Here is an 18,958-nt window from a genome sequence, read left to right as displayed (position 1 = left end):
CCAAACGTGGATCACGTTAAAATAATCCAGCAATCTTTTAACAAGGCAGACCTGTTAATTGAAATGCATTCCAGGTGACTACCTCATGAAGCTGGTTGAGAGAATGCCAAGAGTGTGCAAAGCTGTCATCAAGGCAAAGGATGGCTACTTTGAAGAATCTCAAATATAAATTATATTTTGATTTGTTTAACACTTTTTTGGTTACTACATTATTCCATATGTGTTATTTCTTATTTTTGATTTCTTCATTATAATTATACAATGTAGAAAATAATAAAATAAAGAAAAACCCTTGAATGAGTAGGTGTCTCCAAACATTTGACTGCAACTCATTATACAGTATGTTTCTTGTTGTGGAACACTGTATAGCATATAGCTTAAAAACACTGTTTATGAAAAGGTTGCTTGTGAAGTCGAACAAGGGGATCAGAGCGATACAGGCCTATTAGGGTACAATGAGACATGCAGAGAGAGATGGAGAGAGAGAGAGAGATGGGGTGATTTTAAACCTAACCCCAGCTTTAACCGTAACGTTAACCACACTTTCAACCTTATGTCTAACCCTAACCTTAAATTAAGATCAAAAAGCAAATTAATTTTTACGATAGTTTTTGTGGCTGTGGTAACCATTGGTGATAGCAAGTGACAACCGTTATGGGCAGAGGCTCTGTTTCCGGGCGTGATTACGTCACTCAACCACCGTGAAGATTCCAGTTAGTTTAGCCAACTCAACACTTACCACCCGGCGACTCCCGGACCCAAACCCGGATAAGAAGTGGGGCAACAATTCACTCGGTCAAGGTAACGTTAATTTGCAAGATTTCAGAGTATGTGCATTTAATAGATAATGCGCAGAGAAAAGATCTGATCTCGATGATGAGGTAGGTAGCTGCAATAACGTTAACTTAGCTAGCGTTACTTGTTAGGCAGATAGTGTGGGCTCTGTACTGATCGAGCTAGCTAGCGTTACAGAACCGCTTTTAAAGAAGTAATTGATTTTATGATTATGATCTGGCGTTTCTGCAAAGAAACAATAATCTGATTTAAATAAGTGTTACATCTGTGTTCATAGCTAGTTGGCTAGCTTCATTTGTTTTACCTTGCTAACTTGGCACATTTTGTCACCATGCAATCATGTCTCTAGTTGAGAACACTTTCTGAAAAATCACTTTGGAATTATTTTGATCTTTCACTCCATAGACAGACTGCAAAACATACTGGGGTTGCTTATCCTACCTAGCGTGAGGTGTGTGTGACACTACCAACTTCAGAGATTCAGCACTGAAACACTGTGTTTACTGAGACCTGTGGCAATGGAATCTCTACCGCCAGCAAAACCACGACAAGCTTGTCAAGTTCAGAATCAGCAGATGCCTTGGAGCAGAATGTTGCTGGGATCACTGATTGTCTTCAGTTGTCTGGTAGCTTCTGTGTCCTCTGATGAGGATTACTATAAGTTATTGAAGGTGTCCAGAGAAGCCACAACCAGAGAGATACGACAAGCCTTCAAAAAGCTAGCTCTGATCATGCACCCGGATAAAAACCCAGTAAGTAGCCTGCCCTATAGATATACACTACCGGTCAAAAGTTTTAGAACACCTACTCATTCAAGTGTTTTTCTTTATTTTTACTATTTTCTATGTTGTATAATAATAGAAGACATCAAAACTAAGAAATAACACAAATGGAATTATGTAGTAACAAATCAAAATATATTTGAAATTCTTCAAAGTAGCCACCCTTTGCCTTGATGACAGCTTTGCACACTCTTGGCATTCTCTCAACCAGCTTCACCTGGAATGCTTTTCCAACAGTCTTGAAGGAGTTCCCACATATGTTGAGCACTTGTTGGCTGCTTTTCCTTCACTCTGCGGTCCGACTCATCCCAAATTATCTCAATTTGGTTGAGGTCGGGTGATTGTGGAGGCCATGTCGTCTGGTGCAGCACTCCATCACTCTCCTTCTTGATCAAATAGCCCTTACACAGCATGGAGGTGTGTTGGGTCATTGTCCTGTTGAAAAACAAATGGTAGTCCCACTAAGCCCAAACCAGATGGGATGGCTTATTGCTGCAGAATGCTGTGGTAGCCATGCTGGTTAAGTGTGCCTTGAATTCTAAAGAAATCACTGACAGTGGCACCAGCAAAGCACCCCACACGATCACACCTCTTCCTCCATGGTTTACAGTGGGAAATACACATGCGGAGATCATCTGTTCACCCACACCGCATCTCACAAAGACACGGCGCGGTTGGAACCAAAAATCTCCAATTTGGACTCCAGACCAAAGGACACATTTCCTTCGGTGTAATGTCCATTGTTCGTGTTTCTTGGCCCAAGCAAGTCTCTTCTTCATATTGGTGTTCTTTTAGTAGTGGTTTCTTTGCAGCAATTCGACCATGAAGGCCTGATTCACGCAGTCTCCTCTGCACAGTTGATGTTGAAATTAGAGGTTTACCGATTTAATCGGCTAGGCCGATTTAATTGGGGCCGTTTCAAGTTTTCATAACAATCGGTAATCGGCCTTTTTGGACACCGATTACATTGCAATCCACGAGGAAACTGCGTGGCAGGCTGACCACCTGCCACCAGTGCAGCATCAAAAGGACCTGGTGGCTACAAGGAGCCACGGTAAGTTTCTAGCTAGCATTAAACTGAACTTATAAAAAACAATCAATCTTCACATAATTAATAGTTAACTACACATGGTTGATATTACTAGGTTGACTAGCTTGTCCTGCGTTGCATATAATCAATGCAGTGCCTGTTAATTTATTATCGAATCACAGCCTACTTCAACTTCGCCAAACGAGTAAAGATTTAATAAAATCGCACAATCGTTGGACAAATGTACCTAACCATAAACATCAATGCCTTTCTTAAAATCAATACACAGAAGTATATACACTGCTCAAAAAAATAAAGGGAACACTTAAACAACACAATGTAACTCCAAGTCAATCACACTTTTGTGAAGTCAAACTGTCTACTTAGGAAGCAACACTGATTGACAATAAATTTCACATGCTGTTGTGCAAATGGAATAGACAACAGGTGGGAATTATAGGCAATTAGCAAGACACCCCCAATAAAGGAGTGGTTCTGCAGGTGGTGACCACAGACCACTTCTCATTTCCTATGCTTCCTGGCTGATGTTTTGGTCACTTTTGAATGCTGGCGGTGCTTTCACTCTAGTGGTAGCATGAGACGGAGTCTACAACCCACACAAGTGGCTCAGGTAGTGCAGCTCATCCAGGATGGCACATCAATGCGAGCTGTGGCAAGAAGGTTTGCTGTGTCTGTCAGCGTAGTGTCCAGAGCATGGAGGCGCTACCAGGAGACAGGCCAGTACATCAGGAGATGTGGAGGAGGCCGTAGGAGGGCAACAACCCAGCAGCAGGACCGCTATCTCCGCCTTTGTGCAAGGAGGAGCAGGAGGAGCACTGCCAGAGCCCTGCAAAATGACCTCCAGCAGGCCACAAATGTGCATGTGTCTGCTCAAACGGTCAGAAACAGACTCCATGAGGGTGGTATGAGGGCCCGACGTCCACAGGTGGGGGTTGTGCTTACAGCCCAACACCGTGCAGGACGTTTGGCATTTGCCAGAGAACACCAAGATTGGCAAATTCGCCACTGGCGCCCTGTGCTCTTCACAGATTAAAGCAGGTTCACACTGAGCACATGTGACAGACGTGACAGAGTCTGGAGACGCCGTGGAGAACGTTCTGCTGCCTGCAACATCCTCCAGCATGACCGGTTTGGCGGTGGGTCAGTCATGGTGTGGGGTGGCATTTCTTTGGGGGGCCGCACAGCCCTCCATGTGCTCGCCAGAGGTAGCCTGACTGCCATTAGGTACCGAGATGAGATCCTCAGACTCCTTGTGAGACCATATGCTAGTGCGGTAGGCCCTGGGTTCCTCCTAATGCAAGACAATGCTAGACCTCATGTGGCTGGAGTGTGTCAGCAGTTCCTGCAAGAGGAAGGCATTGATGCTATGGACTGGCCCGCCCGTTCCCCAGACCTGAATCCAATTGAGCACATCTGGGACATCATGTCTCGCTCCATCCACCAACGCTACGTTGCACCACAGACTGTCCAGGAGTTGGCGGATGCTTTAGTCCAGGTCTGGGAGGAGATCCCTCAGGAGACCATCCGCCACCTCATCAGGAACATGCCCAGGCGTTGTAGGGAGGTCATACAGGCACGTGGAGGCCACACACACTACTGAACCTCATTTTGACTTGTTTTAAGGACATTACATCAAAGTTGGATCAGCCTGTAGTGTGGTTTTCCACTTTAATTTTGAGTGTGACTCCAAATCCAGACCTCCATGGGTTGATAAATTTGATTTCCATTGATCATTTTTGTGTGATTTTGTTGTCAGCACCTTCAACTATGTAAAGAAAAAAGTATTTAATAAGAATATTTAATTCATTCAGATCTAGGATGTGTTATTTTAGTGTTCCCTTTATTTTTTTGAGCAGTGTATTTTTTAAACCTGCATATTTAGTTCAAAGAAATTCATGTTAGCAGGCAATGTTAACGAGGGAAATTGTTTCACTTCTCTTGCATTCAGTGCAAGCAGAGTCAGGGTATATGCAACAGTTTGGGCTGCCTGGCTCGTTGCGAACTGTGTGAAGACCATTTCTTTCTAACAAAGACCATAATTAATTTGCCAGAATTTTATGTAATTATGACAAACATTGAAGGTTGTGCAATGTAACAGCAATATTTAGACTTGGGGTTGCCACCCGTTCGATAAAATACGGAACAGTTCCGTATTTCACTGAAAGAATAAACGTTTTGTTTTCTAAATGATAGTTTCCGGATTTGACAATATTAATGACCAAAGGCTCGTATTTCTGTGTTTATTATAATTAAGTCTATGATTTCATAGAGCAGTCTAACTGAGCGGTGGTAGGCAGCAGCAGGCTCATAAGCATTCATTCAAACAGCACTACTGCATTTGCCAGCAGCTCTTAGCAATGCTTGACATACAGCGCTGTTTATGACTTCAAGCCTATCAACTACCGAGATTAGACTGGCAATACTAAAGTGCCTATAAGAACATCCAATAGTCAAAGGTATATGAAATACAAATGGTATAGAGAGAAATAGTGAACGCGTCATATAATAACTACAACCTAAAACTTCTTAACTGGGAATATTGGAGAACTGGGAATATTGAACCACCAGCTTTCATATGTTCTGAGCAAGGAACTTAAACGTTAGCTTTTTTACATGGCACATATTGCACTTTTACTTCTCCAACACTGTTTTTGCATTATTTAAACCAAATTGAATTTGTAGTTTTGTAGTTAAAATGTGTTCATTGTTCATTCAGTATTGTTGTAATTGTCATTATTACAAATATATATATTGTTGCAAATCTCTTCAATCGCTTCAATCTCTTCTTTCTCAACAACTGAGTAGTTGGTCTCCCATGGTTCCAGCTTCCAGCTTAAAAACAGGATGGGGTGCTCCACCCCTTCGACCTCTTGGGATAGCACTGCTCCCAAGCTGACCTCTGAGGCATCCGTCTGAACCACAAACTCTCTCAAGGTTTGGTACCACCAGCACTGGATTACAGCAGAGAGCCTCCTGTTATGTCCTAAATGCTTTGGTGGCCCTTTCATCCCATTTGACCATGTTTGGCCCTCTGGCTCTAGTCATGTCGGTGAGTGGGGCGGCCACTGTGGCATAACTTGGGATGAATTTCTGGTAGTAACCGGTCAGCCCTAGGAAGGCTCGAACCTGCTTCTTATTTACTGGTTTCGGCCATTCTCTAATTGCCTCCACCTTACGCTGTGGTTTGATTAACCCTCTTCCCACGGTGTATCCCAGATACTCTGTTTCCTCTAACCCCACGTAACACTTGGCAGGGTTCGCCGTGAGCCCTGCCTTTCTAAGGGCGTCTAACACTGCCTGTACCCGCGGTAAGTGTGATTTCCAATCTGGACGGTAGATCCCCACGTCATCTAAATAAGCTGCGGCGTACGCATGGTGCGGTTTTAGGACCTTGTCCATTAGCCGTTGAATGGTGGCTGGGGCCCCATGTAAGGCATGACGGTGTATTGAAACAAACCGTCAGGGGTTGCAAAGGCTGTCTTTTCTTTGGCTCTGGGGGTCAGAGGAATTTGCCAGTACCCTTTGGTTACGTCCAGGGTCGTAATGTACCGAGCTTCTCCAGTAGTTCATATACTCGGGCATGGGGTAGGCATCAAACTTGGAGATTTCATTTACCATCCGAAAGTTGAACCGCAAAGACCCATTGGGTTTGGAGACCATCACAATTGTGCTAGACCACTCACTATTTGACTCTTCGATCACTCCAGCTGCCAACATTTTCTCCGTCTCTGCTCTAATCGCGGCCTGTCGAGCTTCAGGTACCCGATATGGCCTCATGCTCACTTTTCTCCCTGGTAGGGAAACGATATCATGAGCCGTAACCTCAGTTTGTCCGGGTACCTCTGAAAACACATCTCTGTTTTTCTGGATCAGGGTCTTTACTTCCTGTACTTGTGCTGGGGACAGAGTAGGTGAAATATTTACTTCGGATGTCTTCTGACTGTGTGTGGGGTACGTGACCATGAGTGTTTCTCTCTCTCTCCATGCTTTTAACAGGTTTATGTGATAGATCTGTTCCTGGAGCCGTCGGCCTGGCTGTCGGATCCAATAATTGACTTCTCCTTTTCTCTCCAGTACGTCATATGGTCCTTTCCATGTGGCTAGTAGTTTGCACTCTACTGTGGGGATCAGCACTAACACCTTATCTCCCGGTTGAAATTCCCTCAGGGTAGCCTGCCGGTTATAAGTGTGCCGCTGGTGCTCTTGTGCTTGTCTCATGCGCTCTCTGACGATTGGCATGACTGTGGCTATCCTGTCTTGCATTGCCGTGACATGCTCTATGACACTAGTACACATGGTGGATTGGTGCGCCCAGGTTTCCTGGGCGATGTCTAAGATTCCCCGGGGGTGCCTCCCATATACCAGCTCAAAGGGGAAAAACCCCAGCGAGGCTTGAGGAACCTCTCTAACATCAGATACGGCAACATGTAATATCAGTTTTTCCCATCCTTATCGCTTACGTTCCTGAGCATTGACTTCAGAGTACGGTTGAATCTCTCAACCAGCCCGTCCGTCTGAGGATGGTAAACCGATGTCCTCAACTGTTTCACCTGCCACAATTTACAAAGGTCCGCCATAAGGCGGGACATAAAGGGGGACCCCTGGTCAGTAAGGATCTCCTTTGGAACCCCTACCCTGGTGAACAGGAGCACTAATTCCTTGGCGATATTTTTGGAAGCCATCGTCCGAAGGGGAATGACTTCTGAGTGGCATAATCTAGAATGACCAGAATGTATTGGTACTATCTGGTGAATTTGGGTAGTGGGCCCATGATATTGAATTTTGTTATCAATGTTCATAAATTTCAATTATTCTAATGTGTCTGCAGAATTTGTGAAGTTCTGGTTTAAATGAAACAGACAGAATTCCCAGAGCTCTGCAGTTAATATACAAAGACATTCCTTTTATACCATTCTTCTCACTTACGCACACACATGCACACTAACATTAGGAGAGCTATCTTCTTCTCCAGAATTCTCACCACAGTTTTTCACTACCCAGTTGTCAGTTCCACCCCCCCCCCCCGATTAGGGAAACATGAAGGGGTACTCCCTGTCCTATCGTAATTTCTCAGTGTTCTGGTCGGTTCAAACACAGTTTAATTGTCGTCTGTGTTTTCTTTAGGCACACACATACATTCCTCTCTTCCCCAGTCCCCAGTTGGACTTATGTTTAATATTTTTATTATTCCTTATATATGCTCCATAACCTATACTCCCTAATGGTTATGTTTCTGGGTAGAATTATTTAATCATTATCTGTAACCTTATAAATTATTTTATCAGCCCACTATATCCATCGCTATCCTCTCAAATGGCTTTTCGATTATGGGGAGTGGCACTAACAGCTGGTTGGGGAGCTGTTAACTGGCACTCCGGGCACTCTCCCCAATGCCGAGCCACTTCAGCCTGAATTCCTGGCCAGTAAAACCTCCTTACAATCCGGTTTTATTGATACCAAGGTGTCCACCCAGAATGTGCCCATGAGCTAGATCCAGTACTGTCCTCTGGTACCGGGTGGGGACCAACAACTGTTCCACCACATCAACCCCTATTTTTGAGACTCTGTACACCAAACCCTTTTTCATGATGAAGTGGGGAAAACTATTAGGCATCATCCCATTCATGGGAGTATCATCTACGACCTGCACATCTCCTCTGGCTTGCTGCAGGGTTGGATCCTGGTTTTGGGTCATCACGAAATTAGTCAGGGACCCTGCCAGGTCTGCTGGTTCTAGATAGTCGTCCTCTGGATTCAGATCGACCCCAGCCCCACTAGTACCGGGCTGCTCATTATCAACGAGGTCTGCCACTTCTTCCTCATCCTCCCCTACTAGCACCTGTGAGGTTGGCCCCTGGGAGAACTCTTTTCTTGGCTTTGGTTGAAGGCTACATGCTCTTCCTGCTTGGTCAGGGTTGTTGGCTTCTTAAATATGCCGTTCCTTTGGCCTAACTTCGCGAAGTTAGGAAAGTATCTACCCAGTATTACATCATATGGCATCTTTGGGACCACGCCGACCTCATAATCCAGCAAACCGTCCTCGGTTTGTATGCTCACTAAGGCTGTGGGGTACAGACGGATATCCCCATGAATGCACGTAACACTGATATTCTGACTTGTATCCAGTTCATGAGGCGGCACTAGGTTTGCAACGACCAGGATTAGCATACTGCTGCTCTCTTCCCCCTCCAAATGTTGGGACAGTCTTACCCTGTCCGCTGGTTTGCCCAGGTCTGGGGAATGGGGATCTTTCCTCCTGTGCCTGCTCAGCTGTTCCTGCCGTACAATACCGTTCAACCAGGCCCACGAGATGGTCGGCGGAAAGTACCTCGTTCTGGCCAACCCGTCGTCGAACTTCTTGAGGTAGACCTCACTGAAACTGGTCGAGTACGATGGTCTCGACGATCTCGGCGGATGAACAGGTCTCCGGTCGCAACCATTTCCGTGCCAGGTGAATCAAGTCGATTGTCTGTGTTCGGGGGGGGTTGTTCATGTCGGTAGGACCACTGGTGGAAGCGGTGTGCCCTCACGGTATTGGTCACTCCCAGTCTAGTCAGAATCTATTCCTTTAGTTTAACGTAATGCTGTGCATCTTTCAACTCCAGGTCGAAATACGCTTTTTGAGCGTCCCCTGCCAGGTATGGTGCCAGAAGCCCTGCCCATTCTTCTTTCGGCCACTTCTCCCTCTCTGCCGTCCTTTCGAAGGTGGTGAGATATGCTTACACATCATCCTGCTTTGTCATTTTTTGAAGAAAATGATTGGCCCGCCTCTGGGTATTTGCAGCTGGTAACTGAGCCCCAATTTGGCCCGCTAGCTCCTTCAGGCCTTCTCTTAACTCCCGGTGTTTCTCTCTTGCTCCTCTCTGAGCAGCTGGTTGGTGCTGGACCTGTAACGTGTCCTGATACATTCACATTGCATCCTGATGAGCTATTTGTTGAGCTCTAGTTGCCTCTTGTTGGGCGGCCGCCGCTTGTAACATGGCTCCCTCCATACTCATTTTCCCCAGAAAACTGTCCTAACCAAACAAAGCCACAAAAAAACCTACTCCCCTTTGGAGTGCCAACTGATTTTTTTTTTCTCTCTACCTAACCAGCGGTATGGTTAGTCCATCTGCCCGCATTCTGCACCACGTGTGGCAAATCTCTTCAAGATTAGGAGCGTTTGTCACAAATTAAGTGGGAAACTGTCACCAAAATCACCCCAGAATGAGAGTTATTTCGAACAGGACAGTACCTGTGTGTTTGTTTCTCCGTCCTGGTCCACCCAGGCCGCAGGCAAGGTCAAGGATAGCAGGATTCGGTACACAAATCGGGTTTTCGGTAGGTCCAGGTCCAAACGCCAACAGGTAAGTCCAAACAGTCCAGCTGATACACGGTAAATCCAGCCGATTATATATCATCTCTTTCGCTATTGTTCACAGATCCTTCCAGCCCTTTCTCTCTTCCTGGTTTGTCTTGACCCCTTATCTGTGGATCGGCCCCACCCTCTGAGGGGTCCCCTTGCTTCTGGGAATTGTAGTTTTGGCAGTTGGCCATTTTGTGATCTGTAGTTCTGATTGGGGTGGCCATTTTAGTGATAGGGCAGAGCCCGTTTATTAGTTCTGCTCTCACATATCTGCCATTTATCACTCAACCCCCTTTGCCACAAAATGTTATATATATATATATATATATATATACACACACAGTGGGGCAAAAAAGTATTTAGTCAGCCACCAATTGTGCAAGTTCTCCCACTTAAAAAGATGAGAGAGGCCTGTAATTTTCATCATAGGTACACTTCAACTATGACAGACAAAATGAGAAGAAAAAAATCCAGAAAATCACATTGTAGGATTTTTAATGAATTTATTTGCAAATTATGGTGGAAAATAAGTATTTGGTCAATAACAAAAGTTTATCTCAATACTTTGTTATATACCATTTGTTGGCAATGACAGAGGTCAAACATTTTCTGTAAGTCTTCACAAGGTTTTCACACACTGTTGCTGGTATTTTGGCCCATTCCTCCATGCAGATCTCCTCTAGAGCAGTGATGTTTTGGGGCTGTTGCTGGGCAACACGGACTTTCAACTCCCTCCAAAGATTTTCTATGGGGTTGAGATCTGGAGACTGGCTAGGCCACTCCAGGACCTTGAAATGCTTCTTACGAAGCCACTCCTTCGTTGCCCGGGCGGTGTGTTTGGGATCATTGTCATGCTGAAAGACCCAGCCACGTTTCATCTTCAATGCCCTTGCTGATGGAAGGAGGTTTTCACTCAAAATCTCACGATACATGGCCCCATTCATTCTTTCCTTTACACGGATCAGTCGTCCTGGTCCCTTTGCAGAAAAACAGCCCCAAAGCATGATGTTTCCACCCCCATCCTTCACAGTAGGTATGGTGTTCTTTGGATGCAACTCAGCATTCTTTGTCCTCCAAACATGACGAGTTGAGTTTTTAAAAAGTTCTATTTTGGTTTCATCTGACCATATGACATTCTCCCAATCTTCTTCTGGATCATCCAAATGCTCTCTAGCAAACTTCAGTCTGGCACTGCAGGATTTGAGTCCCTGGCGGCGTAGTGTGTTACTGATGGTAGGCTTTGTTACTTTGGTCCCAGCTCTCTGCAGGTCATTCACTAGGTCCTTCCATGTGGTTCTGGGATTTTTGCTCACCGTTCTTGTGATCATTTTGACCCCACGGGGTGAGATCTTGCGTGGAGCCCCAGATCGAGGGAGATTATCAGTGGTCTTGTATGTCTTCCATTTCCTAATAATTGCTCCCACAGTTGATTTCTTCAAACCAAGCTGCTTACCTATTGCAGATTCAGTCTTCCCAGCCTGGTGCACGTCTACAATTTTGTTTCTGGTGTCCTTTGACAGCTCTTTGGTCTTGGCCATAGTGGAGTTTGGAGTGTGACTGTTTGAGGTTGTGGACAGGTGTCTTTTATACTGATAACAAGTTCAAACAGGTGCCATTAATACAGGTAACGAGTGGAGGACAGAGGAGCCTCTTAAAGAAGAAGTTACAGGTCTGTGAGAGCCAGAAATCTTGCTTGTTTGTAGGTGACCAAATACTTATTTTCCACCATAATTTGCAAATAAATTCATAAAAAATCCTAGAATGTGATTTTCTAGATTTTTTCTCTCTCATTTTGTCTGTCATAGTTGAAGTGTACCTATGATGAAAATTACAGGCCTCATCTTTTTAAGTGGGAGAACTTGCACAATTGGTGGCTGACTAAATACTTTTTTGCCCCACTGTATATAGGCCGATTTAATCGGTATCTGCTTTTTTTTTGTCCTCCAATAATAGGTATCTGCATTGAAAAATCATAATCGGTCGACTTCTAGTTGAGATATATCTGTTACTTGAACTCTGAAGCATTTATTTGGGCTGCAATCTTGGGTGCAGTTAATTGCAGATTTCTGAGGCTGGTAACTCTAATGAACGTATCCTCTGCAGCAGAGGTAAATCTGGGTCTTCCTTTCCTGTGGCGATCCTCATGATAGCCAGTTTCCTCCTAGCGCTTGATGGTTTTTGCGACTGCACTTGAAGAAACGTTCAAAGTTCTTGAAATGTTCCGGATTGACTGACCTTTATGTCTTAAAGTAAAGATGAACTGTCATTTCTCTTTGCTTATTTGAGCTGTTCTTGCCATAATATGGACTTGGTCTTTTGCCAAATAGAGCTATCTTCCTGATACCAACCCTGCCTTGTCAAAACACAACTGATTGGCTCAAACGCATTAAGAAGGAAAGAAATTCCACAAATTAACTTTTTAACAAGGCACACCTTGTTAATTGAAATGCATTCCAGGTGACTACCTCATGAAGCTGGTTGAGAGAATGCCAAGCGTGTGCAAAGCTGTCATCAAGGCAACGGTGGCTACTTTGAAGAATTGTTTAACACTTTTTGGGGTTATTTCATAGTTTGATGTCTTCACTATAATTCTACAATGTAGAAAATAGTAAAATTAAAGAAAAACCCTTCAATTAGTAGGTGTGTCAACTTTTGACTGTGTGTGTTATAACATGTTAAAATGTAACTTTTATCATAGGCTATGACATATCACAACATACTGGTGATTTCCTAGTCTGGTCCCAGATCTGTTTTTGCTGTTTTTCTTAATTCTATAGTCATTGTCACAACAAAACAGCACAACCACGTCTGGTAGCAGGCTAGATATTTTCCACAAAGTCCAGTACTTGATTTGTTGCTCTCATTGTCCAGCATGATGAAACTGCCCACGACAAGTTCCTGAAGGTAACCCGAGCCTATGAAGTTTTGAAGGATGACGATCTGAGGAAGAAGTATGACAAGTATGGAGAGAAGGGTCTGCAGGACGAGCAGCAGGGAGGAGGACGATATGAGAGCTGGAACTACTATAGAAATGAATTTGGTAAATAGTTTTTTTTTTTTTTTAGTAGTCTAAGAATGTGAAATGTAAACATTGACAAGAAATATGAAGAAAGGGGATAGATAAGCCATTGCTAACATGCAACATTTTCAGTCATTTCCTCAGGACGTTGGTGTGACTTGTCATCTTACTCTTTCTGCAGGTATCTACGATGATGACCTAGAGATTGTCACTTTAGATAGGGGAGACTTCGGTAAGTGATGTCACACTATTCCGAACCTTCAGAGCCATCTTTTCTTGTTGGGGTATGTTTGTTGTAATGATACTGACTCTACTACCATAGATGCAGCAGTGAACTCTGGGGAACTCTGGTTTGTCAACTTCTACTTCCCTCGTTGTCATCACTGTCACGAGCTGGCTCCCACGGTAATACTTTGCTCACTCACTGTAAAAGTGCATTCTGCTATATTTACTGCTATTCATTGGTTGTTTCATATACTTAATTAAAATGTCCATTGAAAAGTGGTAGATATTGCAGATAGTACCTTTTTTTTTAAGTCGTTTTCATTTATCCTTTGATAATTGTTATCTATGTTTAATTTTCTAACATATGTTACCTTGTGTGTGTGTGTGTGTGTGTTCGCAGTGGAGGGAGTTTGCTAAGGAGATGGATGGAGTGATCAGGATAGGAGCAGTGAACTGCGGTGACCACAACAGACTGTGTCGCAGCAAAGGCATCAACAGCTACCCCAGCCTCTACATTTACAAAGCTGGAATGGTAGGAGAAACGTCACAGCTGTCTTTTAGGATAGCTCTGTCATGCATCACGTAGCCTGGTTAAACCAGACTGAATGCTACGCTCACCATTGTTTTAGCACATCATTCAATCTGTTTTAAAATCACTCACTGATCATGGTGTTAGGAACAACCCTCTAAAACGCATCCCTTTCTGTCGTCCCAATAGAATCCAGAGAAATACTTTGGAGATAGGGCCAAGGAGAGTTTGACTAAGTTTGGCATGCAGTTTGTGAAGAGCAGAGTTACAGAGCTGTGGCAAGGCAATGTCTTCACCGAGATTGAGGCAGCATTTTCATCTGGAGTTGGATGGCTGATCACCTTCTGTGCTGACTCTGGAGGTAAGACAGGCTGTTAAGGGTTACGTTGAGATGCTTTGTCATGTTTACAAATAGAGACTTTTAGTCAGAATTAGTGAAACCAATATGGTAGGAATTGTATTTTCTATACAGTTAAAATATGATCTGTGTTTGATCTCTTTATAGACTGTCTAGAGTCACAGACGAGGCAAAAATTAGCAGGAATGTTGGTAAGTCCTCATTGAACCCATGCTGTATGTTTACCTTCCCATGAGCATACATGTACATACATACATTGTTATTGTGACTGAAATATGTCTCTTCTCTTGTGTCCTCTTCAGGAAGGTCTAGTGAACGTGGGCTGGATGGACTGCTCAATACAGGCTGAGTTGTGTGGCAGCTTTGAGGTGACCACCAGCACCACAGCCTTCTTCCCCCCCGGCAGTTCACTGAAGAACAAGGGCAGCGTGCTGGTAAGAGAGGCCCATGTTTTAGTTTTGTTTGCGCACACTAAAAACAAAGTATAACATGAAATGAATTTGTAAGTGAGAAGGAGAAACCCAGGATGGGTTTATGAAGAAGCCTCACCATACATGGCTTAGATAACACTTTTTAAAAATGTTTTATTGACATGAGATAGAATCGTGACTGTTCTGAAAGCCCAGTTTTACAACAAACATTGGTTTCATCACAACAACAGTTCCTGCAGAGTTTGGATACCAGAGAGATCTATGGAGAGGTGATGCAGCATCTGCCTGACCTGGAGGCTCTTACTAAGGAAACCTTCCAGGTACAGTAATAATAACCCAATAATCAAATCTAAGGTACAGTAAAAATCATCTGTATTACCATCTCGTACAACCATATATTTATTGTGCCTCGGGGGGGGGTTATGTCTTAGTGCAGCGTCCTCTGTGCTGTCCAATCTGTGAGAGGCAGACTCAGTTGTTGGAGGTTGGCTTGAATGTTGTGGATGTTTGATCGGTGCCATGATGTTCTTTCCTCTTCCTAGTAATAATATACCTACCTACTAAAAATAACCACATATATTTGAGATGAAATAATCTGTTGTCTGACATGATTTCAGTTGAGGAAAACACCTGTAGTGGTGATGCTGAAATATTTAGGAAAAATACAGTTATTCTGTCCTATTGTGTTCTATTCTCCATCGGTCTCTGTAGAGTAAACTGGCCCATCATCGGTGGCTTGTCAGTTTTTCTTTCGGACAGAAGACCATGGCATCTCATGAGTATAAGAAGCTCAAGGCTCTTCTGAAGGCAGCCCACATACAGGTAAGGTCTGAAATCCACAATGAATATCGCTCTGATTCACTGTTCATTCTCGTCACTGATTCAGTCTGGATGTTTAATACTGCCAGTACTCTGTGCTTTTTCTCAGGTGGGAAAGGTGGACTGCCTTACTGACTCAGAACTATGCGTCTCCTTCTACATTCAAAAGCCCTGCATCGCTGTCTTCAAAGGCCTTGGGATTCATGACTTTGAGATACACCATGGTAAGTCAACGTCTTATTCGAACTCAATCGATTTTGGTATTTTATCTCTGTATTTCACTCGGCATTGCTTTTCACTGGTTGTTGTTATACATATGCACATTTGTATATCTACTTGGGGGGGGCTCCCGAGTGGAGCAGTGTTCTAAGACACTGCATCTCAGTGGTACCTGTTTCGAATCCAAGCTGCATCACATCCGGCCGTGATTGGGAGTCCCATAGGGTGGTGCACAATTGGCCCAGCTTCGTCCGGGTTTGGCCGGGGTAGGCTGTCATTATAAATTAGAATTTGTTCGTAACTGACTTTCCTAGTTTACATTTTTTCAAATTACATTTTTTTTTGTTATTCTTATTTTGTTTTTCATGAGAGCTTGAGTGAATAAGATTTCCAATCTATTTCTTATAAATGGCAAATAAACTGTTTCTGTTCTAGAGGTCGACCGATTATGATTTTTCAACGCCGATACAGATTATTGGAGGACCAAAAAACTAGCCAATACCGATTAATCGGCCGATTTAAAAAAAATATATATATATATTTTTTATAATAATAATAAAAATAAAAAATGTAATTAAAAAATAAAATGTATTTGTAATAATGACAATTACAACAATACTGAATGAACACTTTTCTTTTACCTTAATATAATACATCAATAAAATCAATTTAGCCTCAAATAAATAATGAAACATGTTCAATTTGGTTTAAATAATGCAAAAACAAAGTGTTGGAGAAGAAAGTAAAAGTGCAATATGTCCCATGTAAAAAAAGCTAACGTTTAAGTTCCTTGCTCAGAACATGAGAACATATGAAAGCTGGTGGTTCCTTTTAACATGAGTCTTCAATATTCCCAGGTTAGAAGTTTTAGGTTGTAGTTTTATTATAGGAATTATAGGACTATTTCTCTCTATTACACCATTTGTATTTCATATACCTTTGACTATTGGATGTTCTTATAGGCACTTTAGTATTGCCAGTGTAACAGTATAGCTTCCGTCCCTCTCCTCGCCCCTACCTGGGCTCGAACCAGGAACACATCGACAACAGCCACCCTCGAAGCATCGTTACCCATCGCTCCACAAAAGCCGTGGCCCTTGCAGAGCAAGGGGAACAACTACTCCAAGTCTCAGAGCAAGTGACGTCACCGATTGAAACGCTATTAGCGCGCACCCCTCTAACTAGCTAGCTATTTCACATCGGTTGCACCAGCCTAATCTCGGGAGTTGATCGGCTTGAAGTCATAAACAGCTCAATGCTTGAAGCACAGCGAAGAGCTGCTGTCAAACGCAGGAAAGTGCTGTTTGAATGAATGCTTACGAGCCTGCTGCTGCCTACCATCGCTCAGTCAGACTGCTCTATCAAATCATAGACTTAATTATAACATAATAACACACAGAAATACGAGCCTTTGGTCATTGATATGGTCGAATCCGGAAACTATCATTTCGAAAACAAAAAGTTTATTCTTTCAGTGAAATACGAAACCGTTCCGTATTTTATCTAACGGGTGGCATCCCTAAGTCTAAATATTGCAGTTACATTGTACAACCTTCAATGTTATGTCATAATTATGTAAATTCTGGCAAATTAATTACGGTCTTTGTTAGGAATAAATAGACTTCACACAGTTCGCAACGAGCCAGGCGGCCCAAACTGCTGCATATACCCTGACTGCTTGCACGGAACGCAAGAGAAGTGACACAATTTCCCTAATTATAAGAAATTCATGTTAGCATGCAATATTAACTAAATATGCAGGTTTAAAAAATATATACTTGTGTATTGATTTTAAAGAAAGGCATTGATGTTTATGGTTAGGTTTGGTGTAACGACAGTGCTAAATCATCACCCGTTTGGCGAAGTAGGCTGTGATTCGATGAGAAATTAACAGGCACCGCATCGATTATATGCAACACACTAGATAAACTAGTAATATCATCAACCATGTGTAGTTAACTATTGAATATGTTAAGATTGAATGTTTTTTATAAGATAAGTTTAATGCTAGCTAGCAGCTTACCTTGGCCTCTTGCTGCCCTCGCAGGCTCCTCGTGGAGTGCAATGTAAGGCAGATGGTTAGAGCGTTGGACTAGTAACCGGAAGGTTGCAAAAACGAATCCCCGAGCTGACAAGGTAAAAATCTGTCGTTCTGCCCCTGAACAAGGCAGTTAACTTCTTATGGCTGCAGGGGCAGTATTGAGTAGCTTAGATGAAAGGTGCACAGAGTAAACGGCCTGCTCCTCAGTCATAGTTGCTAATATATGCACATTATTATTCGTATTGGATAGAAAACACTCTGAAGTTTCTAAAACTGTTTGAATGATGTCTGTGAGTATAACATAACTCATATGGCAGGCAAAAACCTGAGAAAAAACCCAAACAGGAAGTGGGAATTCTGAGGCTGGTCGAATTTCAACCAAGATCCTATTGAAATCACAGCGAGATATGGATGAGTTTGCACTTCCTACGGCTTCCACTAGATGTCAACAGTCTGTAGAACCTTGTCTGATGCCTCTACTGTGAAGGGGGGCCGAATGAGAGGGGAATTAGTCAGGTCTGCCATGACCTGACCATGCTTTGACCATGTGCGTTCACATGAGAGGGAGCTCTGTTCCATCGCTCATCTGAAGTCAATGTAATTCTCCGGTTGGAACATTATTCAAGTTTTATGTTAAAAACATTCTAAAGATTGATTCAATACATCGTTTGAGATGTTTCTACTGACTGTTACGGAACTTGTGGACATTTCGTCAGCTTTTAGTGAACACGCTTCCTGACGTTGGATTTGTTTACCAAACACGTTAACAAAAATAGCTATTTGGACATAAATTATGGACATTACCGAACAAAACAAACATTTCTTGTGGAAGTGGGAGTCCTGGGAGTGCATTCCGACGAAGATCAGCAAAGGTAAGTGAAGATTTATAATGCTTTTTATGAGTTTTGTTGACTGCACAATTTGGCGGGCAACTGTATGGCTTGCTTTTGTGGCTGAACGCTGTTTTCAGATGAATGAATATTGTGTTTTGCCGTAAAGCTTTTTGAAATCTGACACAGCGGTTGCATTAAGAACAAGTGTATCTTTAATTCTATGTAAAACATGCATCTTTCATCAAAGTTTATGATGAGTATTTCTGTTATTTGACGTGGCTCTCTGCAATTTCTCTGGATATTTTGGAGGCATTTCTGAACATGGCACCAATGTAAACTGAGGTTTTTGGATATAAATATGAACTTAATCGAACAAGACATATATGTATTGTGTAACATGAAGTCCTATGAGTGTCATCTGATGAAGATCATCAAAGGTTAGTGATTCATTTTATCTCTATTTCTGCTTTTTGTGACTCCTCTCTTTGGCTGGAAAAATGGCAGAATTTTT

General features: G+C 43.0%; 1 protein-coding gene across 1 annotated transcript in view; it reads left to right on the top strand.

The window, feature by feature from the left end:
* Nucleotides 1-703: 703 nt before the first annotated feature.
* Nucleotides 704-18,958, top strand: part of dnajc10 (DnaJ (Hsp40) homolog, subfamily C, member 10) — a 30,990-nt gene continuing 12,735 nt past the window's right edge. Inside the window, exons 1-12 of the mRNA XM_039014718.1 lie at nucleotides 704-801; nucleotides 1,201-1,547; nucleotides 12,845-13,013; nucleotides 13,174-13,224; nucleotides 13,315-13,397; nucleotides 13,618-13,749; nucleotides 13,936-14,107; nucleotides 14,252-14,295; nucleotides 14,407-14,538; nucleotides 14,766-14,855; nucleotides 15,247-15,357; nucleotides 15,464-15,578. Of these exons, the coding sequence (XP_038870646.1) occupies nucleotides 1,314-1,547; nucleotides 12,845-13,013; nucleotides 13,174-13,224; nucleotides 13,315-13,397; nucleotides 13,618-13,749; nucleotides 13,936-14,107; nucleotides 14,252-14,295; nucleotides 14,407-14,538; nucleotides 14,766-14,855; nucleotides 15,247-15,357; nucleotides 15,464-15,578 (1,333 nt within the window). The 5' untranslated portion in view covers nucleotides 704-801; nucleotides 1,201-1,313. The remainder of the gene's footprint in view (nucleotides 802-1,200; nucleotides 1,548-12,844; nucleotides 13,014-13,173; nucleotides 13,225-13,314; nucleotides 13,398-13,617; nucleotides 13,750-13,935; nucleotides 14,108-14,251; nucleotides 14,296-14,406; nucleotides 14,539-14,765; nucleotides 14,856-15,246; nucleotides 15,358-15,463; nucleotides 15,579-18,958) is intronic.

The sequence above is a fragment of the Salvelinus namaycush genome, chromosome 19, assembly GCF_016432855.1.
Source record: "Salvelinus namaycush isolate Seneca chromosome 19, SaNama_1.0, whole genome shotgun sequence".
Taxonomy (NCBI): domain Eukaryota; kingdom Metazoa; phylum Chordata; class Actinopteri; order Salmoniformes; family Salmonidae; genus Salvelinus; species Salvelinus namaycush.
The sequence above is the reverse complement of the archived record's forward strand: the minus strand, read 5'-3'. Positions and strand labels throughout refer to the sequence as shown.